This window comes from Bactrocera neohumeralis, chromosome 6 (assembly GCF_024586455.1).
Source record: "Bactrocera neohumeralis isolate Rockhampton chromosome 6, APGP_CSIRO_Bneo_wtdbg2-racon-allhic-juicebox.fasta_v2, whole genome shotgun sequence".
Taxonomy (NCBI): domain Eukaryota; kingdom Metazoa; phylum Arthropoda; class Insecta; order Diptera; family Tephritidae; genus Bactrocera; species Bactrocera neohumeralis.
The window spans coordinates 27,852,699-27,877,822 of NC_065923.1; the positions used below are offsets into that span (position 1 = coordinate 27,852,699).

General features: G+C 36.4%; 2 protein-coding genes across 7 annotated transcripts in view; one reads left to right on the forward strand and one right to left on the reverse strand.

Moving 5' to 3' along the window:
* Positions 1–25,124, forward strand: part of LOC126763383 (uncharacterized) — a 68,236-nt gene that overhangs the window by 33,075 nt on the left and 10,037 nt on the right. For 4 of the 6 annotated variants that reach the window (XM_050480847.1, XM_050480846.1, XM_050480843.1 and 1 more), the window contains 2 exons: positions 15,406–16,988; positions 17,063–18,672. In XM_050480847.1, coding sequence (XP_050336804.1) covers positions 15,406–16,988; positions 17,063–18,672 — 3,193 coding nt within the window. Of the gene's footprint in view, positions 1–5,153; positions 5,226–15,405; positions 16,989–17,062; positions 18,673–22,174; positions 24,994–25,124 lie in introns of those variants that run through there. The other 2 variants (XM_050480845.1, XM_050480848.1) reach the window with 2 other exon arrangements.
* Positions 1–25,124, reverse strand: part of LOC126763407 (negative elongation factor E) — a 52,667-nt gene that overhangs the window by 15,610 nt on the left and 11,933 nt on the right. The window lies entirely within an intron of this gene.

Sequence of the window (25,124 nt, forward strand, 5' to 3'; positions counted from 1 at the left end):
AGCCATAAGCAAAACACTCAAATATTATTCCTTGATAACCTTGATTTTTGACCTGCTTTGATATGTTTTTTCGGTTTCAGCTCACCTTTGCCATGATATTCGGCAGATTGATCGTCTGTTTCCGGGTCGTAACCCTAGATCCAAGACTCATCGCCAGTAATTATACGTTTCGTGACATCCTGTTAGTCGGAAAGCATTGTTTCATGGACGTTAGCGCGTCGCTGTTTTTCGTAAAACTTTAATGATTTTGGAACCAATAGTGCTTTCACTTTTCTTAGGCCCAAATGACCTCTCAAAATGGTTTTCACTAATCCTTCCGATATTCCAACGATGCCAGTAAGATTTCTGACTGTTAGTCGCCAATTCTCAAGCACCAATTCTTTTACTTTATTGAAGTGTTGATCATTAGTTAATGTTGATGGTCGTCCTGGACGTGGTTCTTCGTCATCGCGTTCTCGACCTTCTTTGAATAATTTGCATCAATCAAAAACACTTGCTCACGACAAACAATTATCACCGAAGGCCTTTTCCAACATTCTGAACGTTTCGGCACCAGAAAATTGATTCCGCACACAAAATTTAATGGAACTTCAGGAGGACAAGCGTATACTAAACACTAATGATTATTTTGATGCGACATTTGGCATAGAAGTCACTGACAGTCATACCAACCCAACATACAAAAAAAAAAAATCGACGAATGGGTTTTAGCGCGAAATTTTAATTAAAAAGTCTTACAATTTTTTGGTCATAGTAGTATTGAGGCTTGCGATATCTATTTAAAAAAAAAGAAACTGACGGGAAATAAAATGGCATTATACGGGGAAATTAGCATGCTAGTTCCCCAATTTCGATATTTCAAAATGCAACACAAGAATGTGATGATGATGCATTCGGTTTAAACTGATAAAATGGTGTATAATATATGAAATCAATGAATTAATATATGATTTCTAAAAGTCGATGACATTAGATCAATTTCCAATGGATGGTTGGATAAACAGACACTCAGAAATGAATTCATCTCGTCAGCCTTATTATTTTGATACACATACACAACCCTATATCAATTTCCATTATTTTTAGGTGTTTCAAACAACCGAAAATATTTACTGCAAATATTTATGTAACTGTTAGCTACGTGCCTAAAGCACAAACAAGAAGCCAACGTTATATTAGAAATTGATTTCAATGATGAAAGTAATGAGCGAACGAAGGCGAAAATTTATATGCTGAGAATTTTGGAATTGATCATTCATTTTCCACCAGAAAAAAAATTTGGCATAATAAATCATTTGTTGTTAAACAAAATGCCGGGGCAGTCAAGCTGGGTACCAAAAATAATATTTCTAAAATCAAAATTGTGCGTCACGCATAGAAAGAGAAAACCATCCAAGCAGCTCGTAAACGTGTAAGGAGTGTGCCAAATATTGTTATTATTTTGTTTTGGAAATTGCATTCGAAACCCATTAAAACCATTCGAGTTAGAAATTCATGAATTTCACTGCAGTAGAATACATACATACATAAGTTCATATATTTTATTATGGCTTTACACGCAATTATAGTATTACTTTTGAGGCACGTTTTTGCCCAAAATATGGTCGTTTGAACTCTCAAAAAATTAGCCAGAAAATTGTGTGTTTGTTGATGGTTCTAGATGCATTCAGTACGTGACTAACAATTTTTAAAACACAACAGTGGAGGAAGTTTAGTTAAAAAGGTGTCATAATTGTATGTAAGTAAGATATAATAATCATATTATTTTGAAAAAAATTTAAAATATTAATATTACAATAACGAAATAAATGTCTGAAAAAATGAATTTTTTTATTGCAGAAACAAAAATATTGCAATAACAACTACTTTTGATAAAAAATAATAAAATTCTTATAGTATCTTCATATACGATCAAGAATATGAAAAATTAAATAATTAAAATAAAAATCATATTCAATTTAATTATAATTTTTTATATCGGAAAATGAACTTTTAAAACATAAACATATCACAAAATCTCGATCATATACAATGGAAATATTTAAAAAAAATTATATTATTAAAACAACAATTATATTTGATATAATTTTGAAAAATTTATGAAATTTAACTGATATAAATATAGATTATTTTTTTCGATAAAAATTAAAATCACAAGATATCGATAAACATGATCAACTAAATTTAACTAATAATAAAAATATTGATTATTATTTTCGATAAAAATAAAAATCAGAAAATATCGATAAACATGATCAACTACTAATTATATTATTAAAAAGGCAATCATATTTGAAAAAATTGCGAAAAAATATATGAAATTTAACCAAAAAAAATGGATTTTTTTTTCGATAAAAAAATATATCGATACACATGATCAACTACAAATGATAAATAGCAATCAAATTTGATAAAAATGTTAAAGATTAGTTGAAATATAACTAATAAAATTATCGATTATTTTTTTCGATAACAATTAAAATCACAAAATATCGATAAACATGATCAGCTAATAATGATATGAAAATAGCAATCATATTTGATTAAAATGTGAAAAATATTAGAAATTTAACTTATAAAAATATCCATTATTTTTTTTTGATAACAATTAAAATCAGAAAATATCGGTAAATATGATTAACTGCTAATGATATTATTAAATAACAATCATTTGTGATAAAAATGTGCAAATTGGATTACATTTAACTAATAAAATTATCGATTATTTTCGATAAATATCCAAATAAAAAATATCGATAAAATACGATGCTTTATCGATGCCACGAAAATTTTATCGATTAAAGAAAAACTCACAAATTATTGATTAATAAGGCTGAAAAAAATTGATTAAATTATTACGATTAACTCATAATTTATTAATAAAATTAATATTACAAATTTATTTATTTTTATATACACATACACTAATAGAATCATTTGCATGCCATAGAAGCCCTACTATACACATATTTACATATTAATATACCTACATACATAAATACTACATATGAACATATGTATCTATGTATGTATGTTTAGCCAGTATTATGAAACGCAAATTTATAATAAGAGACAAATAAATTTAAATTAATTTTGTTTTAAGGGGGTATTCTGGTTTAGAAACCCGAATTTTAGGTATTTTTTTTTTGACCCGTTAAAAAAAATCAAAAATTATTTTGACTATCTATTTTTTTACATGCTTTTTATTGATGTTCTAAGAATACAAAACATAAATAATATAAGAAAAAAATTAAATTTAAAAAAACTGCAGGTTGGCGAAGTAGAGACTGATGAAACAATTGCTTGTCCTGGTGTTCAGGATATAAATCCTTTCCCTGACCTAAAATGAAAATTTATGCAAAATCCGTGAAGATTAAAAGTGTAGTTATCGCACTACGAAACGTTTTTGAAAAAAGAAAATTTTACAAAATCTCCACCATTTAAAAAAAAAGTTTCGTATTTTCCCTGTTTTTTTTTTTGGTTCGAAATTAAAAAAAAAAAAAATCGTTTGAAAGCTCTTTGTAGTGCGATACTATAATGTATAAGAAAGCTCAGTGTAAAATTTCATGTGAATCGGTTGAGTAGAACTTGAGATATCATGCACACCGTTTCTAGAAAAGTAGTTATGAGAAAAACGAGTTTAAAGATTGAGAACTAGTCGTGCGCAATGAATTTGAACTTCGAAAAATTCTCTTAGGGACATTTTCTTGAAGGGTTATACTATAAAAATATGCAAAAAATAATAGATTTTTTTGAATTTCTAAACCAGAATACCCCTTAAATAACGAATCGTAGATTGTTGTATAAGAACAAGCACAAGAAATCGGCAATCGCGCAGCTCACCTTGGAAGGAAATCATGCATAACGGACATAGATATATGTATATAAAGGCACACATAATAAGCGCCGCTATGCATAGAAAATGTTATATACATGTATGTATGTATAGTATGTGTGCTAATATGTAACTAGGTAAAAGTCGAGTACGCGGTGTGTGAAAATCAGCGACGCGCAGCTAACGAAACCGGTAAACCGGTAGCGGGCGACTGGGCAGTTGGGTGGCACCAAACTCACATTCGTATATGCATATATGTATGTATGTTCATGTATGCACATGCGTTTCAAATGCACGAAACGCTACAAGCACGCATTTGCATAGCGGGCCAATGTACGAATGTGCGAACGTAGGCAAAAAGAACCAGGCAAAAGCCCAGCCAGCAATCAAAATAAAGAAACTAAAGAAAGAGCAACTCAAAATGAAAGAAATTCGAATGTCGTTTGACGCCAATTGATAATAAGTTTAATTTTTGTGGTTGTTTTTGCTGTTATTCTTACGATTTGCTTTTCAAAAATGCCACTATAAGCACACATGTACGTGTGTAAGTGTGTGTGTATGCGTATTTGTACCTTACAAGTGTACTGCTGCAAATTGCTTCGAATAAGGCGGTCAGCGCGCTGTCAGCTGACGGCCGGCTGACGTTATTAGCGGCGGCTTGACGATTTAGTTATGTACACAGTAGTTGAGCAGCGTCTTGGTAGTATTCAAAACGCGATTAAACGTAAAACATGTGAAGCCGTCAGTCGTCGGGTCGAGAGACAAATTGCTCAAATTAATATTTATATTTTTTATTTGTTGTTGTTGTTTGTTGTTTGCAATACATTACGTTAATTAGTTTCCATTAAGTTTTTTAAGTAATTTTATGTTTGCACTTTTATTTGTTTTGCTGATTATGTAAGAGCGCACAAAGAGCAGTTTGCGAGTGATCACGTGCAAATAAGCAAAATATTATAAATAAAAAAATATTATATACAAAAAAATTGTACATAAAGTATTGAAAAAAAAATTATGAAAACGAATTTTTGAAAAAAAATATGAAAACGAAAAATTATTTAAAAATATATACATATTACAAAAATGTATACTATATTAAGTATTGAAAAAAATTATGAAAAACAATTAAAAAAAAAACTTTAAATACGAAAATTATTTAAAAAATAAAATTAGAAAAAAAATTTAAGTTTGGAAAAAAAACCAAATTGAAAAAAGTTGTGAAAAAAATTAGAAAGAATTTTTTGAAATAAAAAATAAATCGAAAAAAAAATAATTTGAAAAAAAATTATTTGTAAAATTTTGAAAAACTACATTTTTAATATTTTTGAAAGTTAAATATAAAAAAGTTATCGAAAAATGGTTTATGTGTTCCTAAGTGTTTTGGGAAATTACGGTGAGTGGTTAAGTAACTTAAATTACAAAAAAAAAACACGAATAATTATCAGATATTAAAAAAACATAAAATAATAATAAAAAATAATCTCAAAATGCCAATTATAAGCATTTTAAGGGCATATTTGTGGGTTGAAAGTTCAAAATTTTTCAAAAAATGAACAAAAACTTTTGAAAAAAATTTTAAAAATATTTTTTTAAATAAAAAATAATTTGAAAAACAACATTTTTAATATTTTTGTAAGCTAAATATAAAAAGGTTATCGAAAAATGGTCTATGTGGTACTAAGTGTTTTGGTTTCAAAACAAAAAATAAGAATTATTAAATATTAAAAATAAATAAGAAATTATAAAAAAATTAAAAATAAATTTAAAAAGCCAATTGGAAGCATTTTAACGGCATATTAGTGGGTTGAAAGTTCAAAACTTTTCAAATTATTCTATTAGCACTTAAATATCGTAAATACGAAAATGTTACGTATACGCAGTGTGTGGCAACCAGAGTCCTTTATGCATCGGCATACACACCTACACATTCATACACAAACTTATATTTAAATATAATTCCACTTTTATATGTACGCACGTGGCAAGATCTCCACAACTACACTACTAGGCACATAAACTACGAAGTGCCGTTAGTTCAAGGTTTAAGTACCCACTAACATACATACATACACATGTACACATAAGCACACAATTATATGACTTTTATTATTGTGCGCGTAACTAAGCACGTCAATAGTGTGTCTACTCAGCTGTCCCACAAACGCTATGGAGCGCCAACCAAAATAAATCACATGCACACACATACACACATTCATCCATACAAAAACAAAAAAAATGTATGCAAAGACATGCACGGCGCGTTGTGGGTGCAGTTCCGAGTGAAAGTATGTTTGTAAAAGTGATATGTTAACGGTTTACCGCTGCATACATATGTATGTATGTGTAAGATGTATATAAAGGGAAATTGGTGTTGTTGTTGCATTGTCTTGCATCATCTTTGCGCATTGAACTTGACTTTGATGCGCCGCATCGACTTTTGTGGAAGAATGCATGAAGTTCGTCTGAGTTTTTGTAGCGGAAAAACCCCAAATAAGGAAATACGAGGGCGGCTTGATGGCACAGTGTATTTTTTTGGGTAATTTAGTTTAAATGACGGTAGTCTTTAGGAAAAGAGAAATTTGTAAACTTTTTTTGAAAATGTGATGTGGTGAATTTGATGTATATAACACGATTTAGGATATAGTTTACTAAATATCGATGTTGTCAACTTTTGCCAGAACAAAGCCGAAAATTAAAGTGGTTCAAAACAGGGTGAGGGTGCTCAAGGTTGGCTAAGGTTGTAGGTAGAACTGAGAGAGCCCATATTTCGCAGTTGTAACTAGTTTATAAAAACGCTAGGCTAGAAAATATAATCTCTTCTTGGTTGCCTACAACCAAGCGGCCACTTAATCTGAGGGTATAACGATCTGTTCCCACGACAACCCGTCAAAATTCCTCAAAATTATTTTGGCAATTTATTTATACGACAACGAAAAAACATATAACGATGATCTATCACAACAGACTGGAGTTTTTTGGAAAAAAATAAAGAATGAATGCTACCTCGGAAAGCAATGAGGACGTAACGAAGGGGACTTTGTGCATGAAAAACTGCCAGATGTGCGTGAGTTTAAATACTGGTGAAGGCAAATTAAAAAAAAAAAGAGCACTTCATTTTCGTACATGCATATTTGTGGTATGACAAAGCTTTCCACAAAATCGATCAGCCTTTCTAAAAGAACTGAAAACCCGTAAAACCTGCTATTTGTACCACATCAAGATTGAAAATTCAGCAGGGAGCTGGAAAGTAAAAAATTAAAATAAGTGATAAAAAAGGATTAACCTTGCCATATCTAGTCATTTGTTGCAAATAACCAAGCATTATAGAAGAAAAAGCAGAATCAGTAAGCCATGGACCTGCTTTTTTTCGTTATTCGAAAAAGTAGGACAATATGAAAGAATCATCAATACAAGATTGAGACAAGCAATTCTATTAAAGAAACGCACGTCAAGCTTTCAATGCAACTAAGCCTTCTCCTCTTTCCTTTATGACGTCACGAAATTATGTACATACTATGTACCACTCTTTCAAGGCGCAACTGTCGTAATCTCTATTTCTATGGGTTAACTTGGTAACAGAAAATAGGAAAATTTATAAAAAAAAAAACATATAAAAACAAAAAATATAAAAAAAATATAAAAAAAAATATAAAAAAAATAAAAAAAAAATAAAAAAAAATAAAAAAAAAAAATAAAAAAAATATATAAAAAAAATATAAAAAAATTAAAAATTTATAAAAAAAAAATTTAAAAAAAAATTATTATAAAAAAAATTTTCTTTAAATTTATTTAAAAAAATTATAAAAAATTTTTCTTTAAATTAAAAAAAAAAATTATACAAAATAAATATTTTAAATTTATACAATTTTTTAAAATAAATATTTTAAATTTATATATTTTTTGTTTAATTTATAAAAAAAACTTATTAAAAATAACCAAATTTTTCCATCAGAATTTTTTCTTCAAAGCAAAAGACGATCGAACAAGTTTATGGTACAAGCATTAATGTCTCCACAGCGATCGGTTTCTGAGCATATGTTACGTCTTTAGTCTCCCTTCTCCATTAGCTGTAATTTAGGAACTAATTAAAAGGCCGCCGTTACAAAATATATGGTTAAATAAAGTAGATTTTACATATTTTAAAAAGAAATTAAGAATGAAAGATAAGGAAAGAGAGAAAGAGAGGAGAGAGTACGGAGACAAAATTCAAAAAATTAAAATTTTCTGAGTAAATAGGGAACTATTTTTAAGATTCTTTTTAGTTTTAAATTTTCAAAATTTTACTAGTTAATCCCACCAGCCTCGTGTTTAATAATATTTTTGAAATTTAATCGTATATACATATACATACGAAAATATTTCCGCTAGATTGAGCATTAAGAATTTAATTTCCTCACACTACTCTGATTATTTACATTTGAAGGTTAAAAATTATAAACATTTGCAAAATTAATTTACTTCCAATATATTCACACACACATATGTGACAAACTTTGCATTTCCGTACTAGCCGTAGCTGTTTTGCTTAATTATAATTATTGTCGTCTTGGCCCATATTCTTTCGACAAATTCATTGTTAATTAAAAATTGGCGTTGCCAAATAATAGCGACATGTGCAAACAAATGTGCGTAAACATATATACACCGGTCTATAGATACACACGTATATGCGTAAAATGAAAAAAAAAAAACAATATTAATAAAAAGCAAACCCAATTGCATGACATTTATGTATTTTCGTTCGGTCAGAAAAATTAATAAAAATGTCTGTGCTGAATAGCTAAAAATATAAATTATCATTAACGCAATAAAGCGAGCAGATAATGAGGTTGCTTCTTGAAAAAAAAATAATAAAACAAAACTGAAGAAAGATTTTCTTTATATAGTTTACAAAATTCGAAATAATAAAGGGTGATCCAAGTAGAGGCACTTTTTTCAATAGCCTTTTTTTGACAGATCACGAGTGAGTCGTATCAAGCTGTCATGTTACATTTGTTCAGTATTGTTTGGCATTTCATCATCGAAAGACTTACACCTAAACAACGTTTATAAATCGTTCACCTTTTTTACAAAACTTCGTTCTGTAAATAATGTGTTTCGCGCATGTCGCTCAAATTATGGTCAACATAATCGGACTACTGATCGTACTATTCGCAACACCATCACCTATCTTAAGACACTGCAGCGGCTTGACTTTTCCAAGCGACAAAGCTTCGCGCTATGGACTCTTGAGAAGTTCCAAGAAGACGTTTTTGAGCTAAACTTTGTTCAGCGCTAAGCCTAATTTTTGGCTCAATGAAAATGTAAACAAGAAAATTGCCATATTTGGAACGAAGAGCAACCTGAAGAGATTCAAGAGCTGCAATTTCATACAGAAGAAACAACGGTTTGGTGTGGTTTATGGGCGGGAGAACTTAACCATTATCACACCATGATAACCGTCTATTCGTTGCCTGAAATTGAATCTCGAGATCTCGGCGACATTTGGTTTAAGCAAGACGGTGCCACTTCCCACATATCTCATCAATCAATGGATTTATTGCGAGAAAACTTTGGCGAGCAAATAATTTCACATTCACCAGTCACCAGTCACCAGTTACCAGTCGGTATGCTCGAATGAGTCATCGAAAAATGGACTCAACGGATGGACTACCTGAGACGTAGCCGCGGCCAGCATTTGAAAGAGATAATTTTCAAAAAATAAATGCCAAAGAATGTTCTTTCGAATGATAATAAACATTCCCCATTAAATTTGAAGTTTCTGTGTTTTTTCTTCAAAAAAAAGTAGGCAGCCTCAAAATGGATAACCCTTTATAACAGGACAATATTTGGTTAGTCAAAATAATTTTATGAACAGACGATTTTGGCACTATCGATATTTTCGATTTTGTTTTTAATTGGAGCATATTTCAAATATTTCTTAAATTTTAGAAACAAAACTCAAAACATTTTTTAGTTCAGTTCTTACTATTTTTTTTGTCATGGCAGGTCACATATGTAGGAGAGTGATAAGTCATTTCAAGATTTTTCTAAAAAATATATGATGATGTATTTGTAAAACTCAAATATCCTACCATATCGATTTCTATCTGATCAAATATGACTCGGACTGGGCCACATAAAAGTCAAAGAAACAGTGATGGAAAATCGTCCTAGAGGATCTCAACATCTCTTATGTACCGACTCAACCGACTTTTGGTTAATGTTTTCGGTATGAATTGTGCCACTGGCTTACTGACCTCAATCTACAATTTTGGTAGTATATCCAGAAAAAAGGAATAATTTCAGGGATTTTGAAACAATTTTTTTGTTATGGTCTTTCGATATAAGTTTCATAAAGATATATAAAATTCGGTCAACACTTCAAATTACTTTTTGAAATTTTTAGAGGGTATAAGCCAGCAGAGACTCACCAGCCTCTTGCTTTTAGGAAAGCTTACTGTCTTTTGTAGTTTCAGCTAAATAGTGTTACAAGTAAATTTTAAATAATCCATCACTTTATTGAATCGAACTTTTGGTAATCAGATCATATTCGGAACTTTGTCTGTCAACTAATCTTCTCGGTTGCGTGATTAAATTACTTTGGAGTGATTTTTTAAGTGGATGTGTCATTTCGAAGATGTACGCTGATAAATCAGTTCCGATTCACTATATGAAAATCAGCATTGGGTGTATAATTGGAAACATAAGACCGACTAACTTGATACTTAAATCATTTTTAATATTTCGTAATGGATTTGTCAAATAAAGTGGCGTTTCATAAATTTTTCATAAGCAAAATCGTGCGCCATTTACGGAACAGGTAGTAATCATTGGTGTCACATCCGGACTATAAGATGCCTTTGACGAGTCACTATCGATGTACATAAGTGACTCAGCATTGTTCTGATGGAACACAATTTCTCTTCCTCAAAATTTAGCCACTTCTGGGCAATCGCTTCCATAAATTGTTGAAAGTACAAGTCTGAATTAAAAGCTTGTACTTAGTTCTTAATTAAAAGCACTTGTAAGTTTTGCCGTATAGCAGCATCTCATAATAGTTAACTTCCTCCGAATCTCATCAAGCCTATAGAAAACCCTTTGTGACCGTCAATCTTGGCTTGGCCAACGTTTGCGCCGACTCAGCGCTGTTAATAACTCACTTTTCATCAGGTGTAATCATGAGTTACAGAAATGTATCGACTTGATTGTGACGAAGGTGGAAATTCGGTCCATGCGGTAGTTGTTTATTGGTATTGATCTTTGACGCGTGCTCGAACAAAACTGAGCCAAGCAACCATAAAACTGTTCTAGAATTTTTTAGTGCGATTTTTTATCATTCTAACACTGGAAAAATAATGGTTTTTTACTAGACCGGTAAATCGAAAATACACAAAATTCTTATTGGCACTCGATAGAAAAGACTAATTGGAATACTAACTGGTCACTGTCTGGTGGCGCCACACGCCCGTAGGATGGGGCTGACAGAATGAGAAGACTGCGGGAAATATCTAAAGCAAGGTACCAGGTAAACAATGGACCATCTCTTGTATACTTGACCCGCATTGACAAGCCTTCGCTGTAAGCATCTGGTTTCCCCACGGTATGATATACTGGAGGAGGTAACGATAGTGAGGCCACAGGGTCTAATAAAATTCGCGTCAAACGCACTCATCCTAAAGGATGATTACTCCTCATGGACCTAGCAACTGAACTCTATCTGATATCGGAAAAGACCAAACTGGTCTATACATGGCTTATTGGCCTACCATTTCAAGCTAACCTAACCTACTAGACCTTATATAAAAATTTATAGAATTTTTGTGATTTTTAAAAGAACTTCTTAATTTTTTTTCGAAAATAATGAATGAATATTTTCAATTTTGGTATCAATCTTATATTATAGATTTGAAAAACAAGTGCCGTTAGTGTTTTATGGTTTGGCGCGTGCTAATTGTGTACACATAAATATTTTCTTTTAAAACCACATAAAACAGACAAACAATTCTGAGCAAAAACAAAAAATTAAAAAAAAAAATCAAACAACCACACTCTTTCCAAACAACTGATCTAAATTGGGATCACATATTTATACATTAAGCAGCAACGAGCTAAACATTGTCTAACCTGAAAGGCAAGAGCGTCTGTATGTTTGCGTTCTTACAACTTTTTTTTCTAATTTTTTCGGCATCACTTTTCGTACATGGGCACATACATACATATTTACTCGACCAATATTGAGCACAAACAGACCATGTCCAAATTAACTTCTACGTACATATTTATGAGTGCGAGTTGCATGAAAATGGCAATTGAGGAGAGCCAAAGGCGAGCAAGCGGACCAACGACGGACAGACAAGAATATATATGTATGTTTATACGAGAAAAGAGCACACAAAACATAAAAATTCAATGGAGAAGCAAGAAGTTAGTGCTCATGCACATCCAAGAACACATACTCACACACACACATGTGTGTACGCATATGCAGGCGCTTACACGCAAAAATAGACAACAATTAACCACCAGCCAAGTTCTTTAACGTTTTAATAACAAAAACAAATAGGAAAATTATAAAAATACACGCAAGCAAACATTTAGAGAAGAATTTCAAACAAAAACACAGCGTAAGAACAAAGTGAAAAATTGAGAAAACCTAATAGAAAATAGGGAAAATTGAAAAATTGAAACAAAAACAAAAGCAACGAACGAAAAACAGCTTGTTCGCCTAGCCGCTGAGCGCTGCCAAATGCCAAATGGCCAATGGCGAGCAAAAACAAAAGCAGCAAAATCTCAATAGCCGATCGGTCGGCAATTTCCTGCGAATTTCCGAATTTCAACCGAAAGACCCAACTCAGTGTGCTTAAGGTCATAAACGCGATCGGGGCGAATAATTGCGCATAATGAGCAGCGCGTTTTCTGTTTTGTGAATTACGAAATCCATAGTTCAAATAGTTTTGAATGAGTATCCTTTATATCATTTGAAAACTTGAAAGAACTCAGAAAATAGTAAAATAAAGTAACAAAAACAACGAATACGAACTTAAAGCATAGATTTGTGCGCAGCATCTACATACATATGTAGTGAACTAATAGTAAAAGTGAAAAGGTATTGGTTATAAATAAGCTAAAAATATTACTAGCTCTTGACATAGTTTGAGTCATAAAAGTGCATGAATTAAATTTTTACAAGCATCTGTATGTATCTAGGCGTCACAAAGTTAGGCAAATGTGCAGAAAAAATTTCAAAGTTTTTCGAACATCAATTATGCGCTCCGAAAGTGATTTTTTATACTTTCGAAAATGACATTTGTGCTCCGAAAATGTGTTTTAAAAATTTCGAAAATGCAGAAAAAAGTTTAAAATTTTCGAAAATCAATTAGCGCTCCGAAAGTGGTTTTTTATGCTTTCGAAAATAACGTCTATGCTCGGAAAATGTGTTTTAAAATTTTCGAAAATGTTTTTTAAAAATTCGAAAATCATTCTTGCCCTTTTTTGCAATGGAAATATTCTTTAAAATTTTCAAAAATAAAATTTTGGTGCTGAAAATTTTTTTCTAAAATGTCAAAAATCAATTTTTTGCTTTAAAATGTTTTTTTTAAATTTCGAAAAGCATTTATCCGCTCCGAAAGTATTTTAAAATTTTGGAAATTAAGTAGTATATTTCGAAAATATTTCTAAAAATTCGAGAAAAGTTTGACCACTGGGGAAGTTTTTTGAAATTTCGAAAAACAATTTTTCTCTCTGAGAAAGTTTTTTAAAATCTCGATAATCAATTTTTTTATTTCGTTTATGCCCTCTTAACATTTTATCCGTTCCGTTAGCGATTTTGCGTTCAGAATTCAAAATTTCGAAACGCCGTTTTTAAAATCAATTTCGCGCTCCAAATGTTTTTTTTAATAAGTTTTAGAATTAGTTGTTCGCTCTGGTATGTTTTGGTAATAAATTTTGAATATTTTTTTAACTTCGAAACGCGTTTTATTTACTTGAAATGCTTTTGAAAACTCAAACTTCGTGCTCGAAATGTTTTTGAAAATTAGGTGTTAGCTCTCTGATTTTTTTACATGGAAATGGATTTCGTGTTTATAAAATATTTTTTAAAAATTACTAAACTTAATTTTTCGCCTTGAAAATGTTTTAGTTTTTAAAAAATTAAGAACTGCAACTTTTGGATTAGAAAATGTTTTTTTAAGTTTCGAGAAATACTTCGAAAATGAATTTTGTACTTTGAAAATATTTTTTTTTTCATTTTTAATATTAATGTTTTAAAATTTTAAATTTTTTTTTCGTCCAGATTTTGTTTGTAAATTTGGAAATTATTTTGGCGACCTGAAAACGTTTTTTAAAAAATTTCGAAACTCAATTTTTCGTTTCAAAGTTCTTTTTTTGTTTTAAAAATTAATTTTGCACCCGAAAATTGTTAAAATTTTGGAAAATATTTGCTGGATTGATTATGGGCTTTCAATACTTTATTTTTTTTAAATATTTCGAAACAATTTTTTTTTTGAAATTTTGAAAATTATTTTCTCGCTCGCATATTTTTGGCGTCCTGAAAACGTTTTTATTTCGAAACTCAATTTTACGCTTTAGAACTTTTAGTTAGTTAGTTAGTTTTGAAAATAAATTTTTCACTCAAAAAATGTTTTTCAAAAATTTTGGAAAAATATTTTGCTGCATTGATTTTGGATTTTCCATATAATAATAATAATAATTTTTTAAATATTTCAAAACTAAATTTTTTTTTTGAAAATGTTTTCAAAAAGTTTTGAAAACGAATTTTGTACGCGAACATTTTTTTTATAAATTAGAAAGATTAGGTGTTCGATCTCAAATTTTTTAATTTCAGAAATGAACTTTATGTTCTCAAAATGTTTTTTAAAAATATATTTTTAAAATTTTTAATGTTTTTAGAAATGTCGACAATAGATATTGCGTTCTGAAAACTTTTTTGTTTCTAATTCCGAAAAAAATTTGGCTCGCGGTGTGCTTGGCGTGTTCGCCAATGTATTAAGTTGAACGTTTGTTTTGAACAAATAAAAAATTGTGTGGCATTTCGTAATTACAAGTACACTTCTTAATAAATGCTATCACTTGTGCAACAAAATAAATGTTTTGGTCGCATAAAAACAGGTGTGCTGTCATGCATGTCTCTTGAACGCAACGAAAAAGCATTGTATGATCGTCGCTGAAATGAATGGTCAGTGCTGGCCTGAAGGAAAAAATTTTGAAACTTACTCAAGGAACTTCAAAATTCTTCACTTTCAACTTCAAAATTTTCAAAATTCGTTCTTATGTAATCTGCCCTTTTGATATAGTCGTACATGCATACCGTTATACACGTCATCGTACACTCGTGTTCGTACAAAAGTTTTTGTGCTGACGTCTCTTGAATTATTGCTGTTTCTGTTTCTGTTTCTATTTCAATTTCAATTTTTTTTTTGTGCCGTACCGATCACTTGTTTCTCATTTCACGCATAAAACCCAATTGTTTTGTGGCCAAATGTACATATGCGTCGTGTATTTGTGCTATTCGCACTAAAATTAGAACCGATGCCGAATGGTGAATTAATTTTGCATTATTCTCTTGCTTGTAGTGTCATTACCCGGTGCTGGAACTAGTCCAACTGAGCAACAGACCATACTTGAAGTGCTCAACAATAAGCAGACACAACAACAACAGCAGCAGGACGCAACAGAGGCAACGCCAACTGAAACAGCTACAACAACAACTGCCGGTACTCCAACACAGACAGCAACACCGTCGCCATCAGCGGAAGGGGCAGCAGGCGCTGCAGTGAATATTGCAAACGATGAAATTCCAACGAGTACAGTTAATGTGCCGTTAGATGAGGTGGATGCATTATCAAGTGCCGATGATCTAGTCAGCAGTCAAAGCACAGCCAATACCGAAAGTAGTTCTTCGAGCAACGAAAGTGCAACGAGTCAAATACCCAATCCGGCAGTGACGTCAGCGCCGACGACAAAAGAGGCGGTACGCACAGAAAGTACGGAGGGCGAAGCGAGCGCGGTGACACAGCGTTCAACGAACACTGCTACTGTAGGTGACACAGCAGCGACGAAAGAAACGATTACAATTCAACCGATTGCCGTCGATAGGCAATGCAGTGCGAACAGCAGCAGCAGCGCCGATCAGGGTCATGTACTTGATATTGAATCTCATTTGATTGAGACGTACAGTGATTATCAAGCGAACGACGATAGTGTTGGTATTAACGAATTGCCACCTCAGCAAGATGAACTGACAGTGGGTTCGTCGAAAGTTGAGACGGATGTAAATGTACGAACGGTGATTGAAGTGGAGCCGGTTGGTGCGATATCGAAGAAACCCGTTGAGACAGTGCTGCCGACCAGACGTGTACAGCGGGCCGAAAGTGAGTCAGAGAACGTTGATGACGCCAAAATTGCGTCCGAAGTTGTAGAGGCAACTTTGAATGGCAAAGAAGACGGAGTGATAGAGGAAAAAGAAGCAGAAACGGAAGCGGAAGCGGAAACGGAAACAGAGGCAGTAAAGAGCGCATTTGTGTTACCCAGCGAACCAAGTGATGCAATTAAAGCGACCGCAGAGAGGCTAGTCAACGAAATAGAACGTGAAGTCTTGGACGCGTTGCGGAAGAGCGAAGAAGCACAAAACCAAACAAATACTGAAGGCTCGGAAGCCGCAGAAACACAAAATCAATTAAAAGCTGAGGTCTCCGCAGACACAGCAACCGAAACGCAAACACTTAACAACGACGCAGTACCAGAAGAAGCGTGTAAAATAGAAGAAAAGACTGAACAAGCCACAACCTTATTAGATGACATAAACAACTCATTAACGCAAAAAGTCGACGCACAATTGTCCGAGGTAACAAGCATACTAAAGTCATCGAAAACCAGCCACGCCGCTAATGGTGATGCCGAACAAAACAAACACAACGAGCTTAAGATTGTGAATGTGCCTTCACCGAAGACGCCATCGGATGAGGAGGAGCGTAAACGATTTTTGGAGTCGCTGCCGCATCTAGACAGTAACGCAGAGGCGCAAAAACTTGCCGACGATTGCAAACGTGAATACTATCAGTCGCTGAAGAAGTATCTGATACAGAGTCAAGCAGATCGACCACCAGTACCGTTACAGACCTATCGTTGGGAGGATTTGCGGCGTGCCAAGGAAAGGGTAAGCAGCAGAAATGCTTAAAGCATATTGGCGTTGTTATTAATGCTTTTTGTTCTTCTCATATTTCCCTTTAGGGCGGCTACCCGTGGACACATTTATACAAGCGGCCACTCGGCCCAGACGAACAACCCGAAATTGTTTTACTTTTACGTAAATCACAAGAATTTCGCTTTCTTTCGGAGTCCCCGAAGTCGCTGAAGAAAGTACGCATCGACGAGCAAGTTATAGTTAAGCAACCCGAACGTTATATACAAGAGCTTTCGGAAGCTGAAGAGGACTACCCACAATCGGCGCCCGAAGACGAAGAAACACACAGTTTACGCAGCGAAAGCATTTCTTGTGTCTCGGATTCGATACTTGCCACCGGCAAACCACGGAAGTCAACGCGTTTGGATAAAATACGTGGTTATTTGAGGCGACGCAAAGGCGGACGCAGCAACGAAGACGCACAATCACTGCCTTGCGCCTCCATAAGCAGTAGTCGACGACATAGTCAGGAAACTTTACCGGAGCCACAGCCAAATCCAGCAATTCTAGTGAACGGCAAAAACACCGATCAGAAGCATTGTTATCCCATAATGAAGAAACTGAAAAGTATGGCAGATCGCCAAAAGAAACGCTTGAATATAAAGCGTATACATTTGGGCAGAGATGAGAAGATTGTGCTGGGCGAAGAAACGAAAATTTTGAAATTGAAAAAATCACCGAAAGCAGAACGCGGCGAAATACCACACTTCATAGAGAAACAAGATTCTGACGATGTGTTGGAGATTATGGAATTGGATGAGTCGCCGAGCCGTAAGCGCAGAGACGATGGCCGGGAAGACGAAGAACGAACAGAAGCTGCCAACGGCATACATGAAGAGAATGAACAGATGGACACAAATCAGAGCGAGGCAATTAGCATTGTTGTGCCCGATGAGATCATTGAAATACCGAAGTTAGTGGAAAACAACAGTGAACTACCCACTACTAGTAAGGAGACTGTATCAACAGAAAACTTGCAGCAGTCGGAAGAAATTGAAGATGACGCTACTGCGTTGGAGGCTGACGTCACTGCAATTGAGAGTGCAACAACTGCAGCACCACCAAAGAAGGCGCCACGTCTGCGGCGCGAGCATGTATACGAAGAAATCGAAGCTGACTTGCCGCCGGAAATGTTGACCCAGCCGCCAACCACGGATGTTGGTGTGTTGGAGCTGGGCGCTATTGAGACGCTCAAAGAATCGCTGGCGAAGCAGGACAGCTCAACTTTGAAGCATATTGAAGAAGGTATAAAGCCACTGCCACTTGACCGCATGGGCAGCAGTGAAGAGGATCAAGTAGCCACTGCCGCTGCCGCCGCCGCTGCTGACAAGCCCACCATTAATTTGTTAGCGCCACTATCCTCCGTCGATTCCGCGTCATCGGATGAGGACCGCAATCGTGCACAACTCTCACCTGTGACGGAGGAAAGTGATGCAGCGAGTGTTGAAGATAATCTGCGCATTGTTGACGACAACGAACCGATCGATCTGAAGCCGGCCATTAAGAAAGAAGCCTCACCAGCGCCATCGGACAAGAAGGTGACCTTCTCGCATGTGGAAGACGAAGCGGAACCGCATCGTGAAGATATCGAATTGCCAACGGAAGTGCAGGAAGCAACACAAGAGGCTGCCCAGCGCAAGAGATGGACGACTATGAGGTGAGTTCACTGTGGCAAATACTAAAATCTCTACTTAATTTACTGCTATATTTCTGCTAATCTTCATCTTTGTAAATGTGTGCATTGCTTTCAGAAAACATTCTCTTTTGCTAATACATTTCCTAATGAAACCGTTACTAACTCCACGCCACTGCAGACAAACAAGCAAAGCACTTGTATATATCACAAACTCATATCTTTATGTACATACGCACACATAAGAACATAGCACATAAGACACAAATTGGCAACGCACATACAAAAATAACTGTATAAACCTACAAACCTGAATCTGTCAGAGGTGAGTGGTTATATAATTTTTCTATTAAAATCTTGAAAAATTAAGGCTTCCGCGAATGAGTCGAACAGTTCGTATCAGTTCGCTGAAGTGTAAGTTACACCAAGAGAGGAAAATTGTTAACCCTCGAGCTGTTAGAAGGGTTAAATCGATCCATTTGAGTAGCATTTGAGAGGGGAAAATATTATGAGTAGACATTTATCATTTATATAAACTCTCGGTGTCCAGAAACAGATAATAAATTTGAAAACATTATATTTTGATAAGTCAGTGACCTCAGTCAGTCAGTAAACGTCGGGGTCAAGTCAGGTCGTGGTGATGATCCTCCCACCAAAGGCAACGATGGATTGCATTGGACCGCTGTGAACGTTGGTCCTTTTCCACAAGTTCTGCTTGTCGACCAGCGCTTGCTGAGCTCATGAGAGACTCATAGGTTCTGCGCTAGACTACAAGAGGGTAACGGAGTACCGACTTACTTCCAATCGGATGAAATTGGCGGGAGATTGCCCTTCCTAGTAAGGTCTAATACGGTCAACATAGTCGGCCTACTGAGCCTTCTACTGCCTTCACACAACAATGCCTACACAACACCATCACCCATCTTGAGACCCAACATTCATTATTGGCTAATATTCGACAAAATATACCACGTCGAGCACGCAATGAGAAAAATATAGCAGCCGTAGCTGAGAGTAAACACGTAGACCGTGGAGAGTCGATTCGCCGTTTTGAAACAACTCGGACTGACGTTTGGAACGACTTGGTGCATTTTACTTCGAGATATTGAAGATTGAAAGCGTACAAAAGACAGTTTGTGAAAAAAACTGAAGCCGCTTGACCTCAACTTCATGAATCTAACAAGGTTCTGTTAAGTTGTTGAACAATTTCTTTCAACTTTATGATGGTACTGTAAAACAATGGTGATGAAGTTAATTTTTTCGAATGGTCCTAAGCACTTCAATATTGGAAGAGTTCGGCAAAGGAAATGAGACAAAAAGCAACCTGTGTGCACCCGGTAAAGATCAGAAGTTCGCGAGAGACAAAGAGTGAGAGAAACGCAGAAGGAAATTCAGTGTTCCTAGTCCAGATTGAAAGTAAAGTTCGCAAGAGAAACGCTGAAGCAAATTTGACGCAAATCAAAGTGTTCCTGGTACTGATTGAAAGTAAAGTTCGCGAGAGAGGGACTGAGGGAAACGCCGAAGGAAGTCGACGAAAACCAACCAGCATGATGCTGGTACTGAGCGGAAGTAAAGTTCGCGAGAGAGAGACTGAAGAATATACACCGACCGTAGTCGACGAAAACCAACCAGCATGTTCCTAGTACTGAGCCGAAACAAAGTTCGCGAGAGAGAGTGAGAGAAACGCCGAAGGAAATTCGCCGTAGGCTAAACCGAAGCAAATTCGACGAAAATCAACCAACATGTTCCTGGTACTGAGCGGAAGCAAAGTTCGCGAGAGAGAGAATGAGAGAAACGTCGAAGGACATTCGACGAAGACCAACCAGAATGTTCCTGGAGTTAATTTTTTCGAATGGTCCTAATCACCTGGTGCTTAGCGGAAGTAAAGTTCGAGAAAGAGAGAGAGAGAGTGAGAGAAATCAGTACGAAAATCAACCATCATGGTTCTAGAACTACCTGAAGATACCTGGTACTGATAGAAAGTATTCAAGAGAAAGAGAGAAAGCGAGACTTTTTGTGAGTTCTACAACTTATTAAAGATTTTTCAACTTCCTGATGGTACTTTTAGTTCGTCCTAATCAGGGGTATGTACTAGACTGGTTCTAAGCACTTCAACACTGAAAATTTTCGAAGAAAGTACTACATAAGCGCGCTTCGGCAATCAACTGATGAAAAACTTAGTAGCACTTCATTTTGGCAATTTAAAAAACAATTACACGAAAATAACACTTCTAAAACTGGCAAGATAAATGGATGTACGACTCCAGTGCAATTTTGAAAATACAAAATTATTTGGCACATCGTACGCGAAGAAATTTATGCATATACATAACTCGTAAGTGGAAATCTATTACATCACAAATACTGCTATAAAATTCATTGTGATTTCGAAGATGTTTACAAAGACCAGGCAGCAATACTTGAAAGCGGCTGGCGAGTGTGGCACACGGTGGCGTGGCCAAGTGTACATTTCTGGCACGGCGGCCAAGTAAAAATGAAAAGAAAAACAGAAAACTAGAAGAGCAAAATACTTTAGCGAATGCTAAACACAATTATTAACATGTCGTGTTTATATATAAATCGCAGATATATAATATTCTTTTTGTATAACTGATTACTTTTTGGTCGGCCGACGCCGTTGAATGTTGAACGATCGGAAAAGTGAAATAACTCAAATAAATGCTACGCTTTTGGCTAATTTTAAAACAACAAAAAAATAAAAAAAAATAGGAAATTGTTTTTGCAAAGACGACAAAGGCGCACAGCTTTCGTCGTCAATTAGTCGTCAACAGCCGACGACTCGACTCTTGCCATAACGGCTAAAGTGTGAAAAGCTCTCAGTCCTGGCTGAAATTCGCAACGATGCAGACGCTCGGTTGGCGTTGGACGCGCGAATAGCGAGACAGTTACTGTGCTGTGACAAAAGATAAATCTATTTTAAAATATCATAAATATATGCACGATGCGACAGTCAGAAAGCAGCAAATTCCTGGCTGCAAGTGTCTAATACGTTCAAGTGCTAGTTTTGCAGCCGAATTATTATTATTTTTTTTTTACAAAACATTGTGTTGTTGTTGTACGCAAAATTTACGCAAAATTGTCGACTTTTTAGTGGCGTAAATATATGAAAATTGTAACGGTTAAAGCTGTTTGAAATTTTAACCACTCCGAACGCCGAAGCAAAACCGAAGAAAACAAACGAGAATCCTTTTTTATAATTTTTTTTATAAAAATTTTCAACGAAATATTGAATTTTAGCAAAATTGTTATGCCTACCCGCGGGCAGCGCTCTCAAACGTATGTGTGTTTAAAAATAGCGTAAGCAAAAATCAAAAAAAAATAAAATATAATAAAAACAAACCCAACATCTACGAGCACAAAAAAGACAACTACGTCGATGCGCAACCGAACGTTGTTGCTGGGACCAAACGTGACACTTAACAAAGTAAATAGCAGCTACTTTACACCCGCGTGCGTGTGCCGCCCGAGCGCTTACTGCATAAAGCTGTGCAGCTGATCGGACCACAAAGCTCTTGTTAACATGAACCCGCGACGTTCGGCCTCGGTTGGTGCATTACCGGCCGAGAAGCGGCATTTTGTGTCGCGCAACGAAAGCACCAGTGGAGCTTCGCTCGATGTACGCTGCGCTTGTCAGTACTTTCAATGTGACTCGCTGCTACCCGATCGCGTGAATCCCGCCACTGACTCACGACCCACTTCGACTATGGGCTTCCACAGTGATGTGGGCAGCGAACGCGGCCAACTGCATTCGCCCAATCCATTTCAGCACGCTAATTTGGGTTCCGCAATACAGATGGATCAGCTGTCCACACGTAGCTATAATATCGGCAGTAATATGCATGTGGACATTGATCGACTGTCTATGCGTAGCGTGGGCGCACAGCATACGCTCAACCAGAGTACAACGCAGGTGGATATCTCATTCGTAGATAAATATCCGGAATTGGAGGAGGTGGCGCGTTCGCGTGGTTTGGTGGTGCGTAGCATTTCCGATGCTCAGGAAAACGAAATGCCTGGCGTACCGACTACATTTATGGCAGGGCAGCGCGGTCGTCAGATGTCGTTGAGTCGTCGTATGTCTAGCGGTGGTATGCGCGATCCGGAGACTTGGTCCACGCGTAGCGTTACCTCATTGCGTCGCATCTCACGTTCGCCATCCAAATCGGATCTCTTTGTGGCCGATATTAATATACCAACCACGCGGACGGAAACACGTTTCGAAATGCGCTCAGCGAGCACAAGTCGTCGCACTTCAAATGTTGATCTTTCACATTTTGCCTCGCATCGTGGAACGCCTGCATTGTTGCTTGCTAGTGTTCCTACATCGCCTACTGGTGATATTTCAAATGGATTTTCGCTTACTTCCGCACCACAGCTACAACAACAGCAGGCGCCCAAGCTAACTGCGCCACAATTGAATTTAATTGCACCCACACCGACGCCGAACACGGATGCTGCCGACATGCGCCCGGACTTCGAGCGTGCCACAGCTTCAAGACAGAGATCGCCTTCGCCGTCGGCAACTGACTACCGTATCGCTAAACCGCCTGTGTCTACGGACTATATGCGTCCGGAGGAGAATAAAGAAAATATGTATTATGCGGCAATGGGCGGTGTTATGCCACAGAATCGGCCAATTGATGTGTCCAAGTTTTCCGCTTATGAGGATGAAAGCACAGTGGAATTGCCAGCATTGGCGGTCACCAAACCAGCAACAACTACATGGCGACCTTTTACAAGAGCGCGCTCACCGAAACCTGCACCGGTAGTTGCCCCGCCTACAGCCACCACGACAGATCCTTTACAGGAGGTGGTTAGTGAGTTAGAGAATATAGCGGCCACTAGAAATGTTGAAGACGTGTACGACAACATTCGTATGCAGACAACGCGGCCACCGTCACTCACTGGAGATGAAGTACATCCGCCTTCTTTGCACCCCACCGAAGAAACAAGCATACAAATCGTCAGCGCCATACCCACAGTCGATATCGATAGGCTGGTGCAGAGCGAAACGCAGAAGGCGGTTGAAGCGCGTCTGCGCTCCAAATCACCACCACCGCCATCAGCAAGTAAGCGTGCACAATCCCCGCTTAACGGAATGGACACATTACAGCTGCCGGGCGCTGCTGACGCCACTAACTTCTCGAGCGACCAAACGCGTACAGCGAGTAAGCCCACGCCGTTGAAGCGACAACGTACACCGGAACGTAATATGTCACCGGATGGACGAAAAAAGCCGATGCCAAGTAGTCAACCTTTAGAGGCACAAACTATTGAATTCCATTTCACCGATCTAAACACCGAAGTGCCGCTTCAAGATGCGCCACCCGAAGTGAAACCCACCTACACATCCAGATTCAAATCAATGTTTACATCCAACAAACATCCAGCGGAAGCATCGCAAGTAGTTGAACCAATCTTTACGTCGGAACGTCAAAAATCACCTTCGCCGCTACGTCAGACCTCACCAACACCGCAGCGTGAGAAATCACCTTCCCCAGTGCCTGCAAAATTGATGGGCATGTTTACCAAATCCAAGCCAACACCAATGTCCATCGTCAGTGGTAACTCGGCTGTTGTTACGAAACCACCACAAAAAGAACTAATGTCCGTAAAAGTAACGGAGACTTTCTCATTGAAAGTCGATGAAATGGATCAGTACAATGCACGTCCAAGCAAACCGCCACCAAGTTCGGTGCAGCCCACACCACCGATTACCGCTTACAGCAGTCGCGAGGACTTTTTGAATTCCGAACAAGTTTCCGTTAACATAACGGATGCGTTTGCGCCCGTCGTAATACCCGCAATGAGCCGGGAGCAATTTATGGCTGGAAATAGATCATTTTATAGCAGCGAAATTGATGCGCAATCACGGCGCAGCGAGTCGGAGCTCAATCGCGGCAGTAAGGAACCATCGATAGGTGGCTTAAGCGGTAGTCACTTTCACATACCCAAGGGTACGCTAATTTCGGTACCGATAAATATTGGCGCCGGCAGTAGTGGTGATTTGGGGCAACAATCGTCATCAGCTGATGCGTCACAACGAAGCTTACCACCACGTCCACGTCCACCATCGGCCGACGGGCGGGTAGTAAAATCGAAATTGGTACGTAAATCATCCTTTATGGATGGACGAACTCAGTCGCAGGATCGTGCACAAAAACTGCACGGTTCACATGAAGATTTGTATAGTACGCGTATGACAAAAACCGTTAGTTTCAATTTCGATGAACGTAAATCACGTTTGTCCGAATTCGAAAGTTCCAATCTGTCTCAACAACAAAAAGATAAGAGTGAATTTCTCGAAAGGACATACTTTTCTCGGTAAGAATGCAAACCTTTTGAACGCACACTGGTCTTTCTGACAATACTTTGACTCCACAATGACACACACATTACCCACACACGAACACTAAGGCCGACAACATTGTGTTGCAAAGCAAGCAACGAACTAT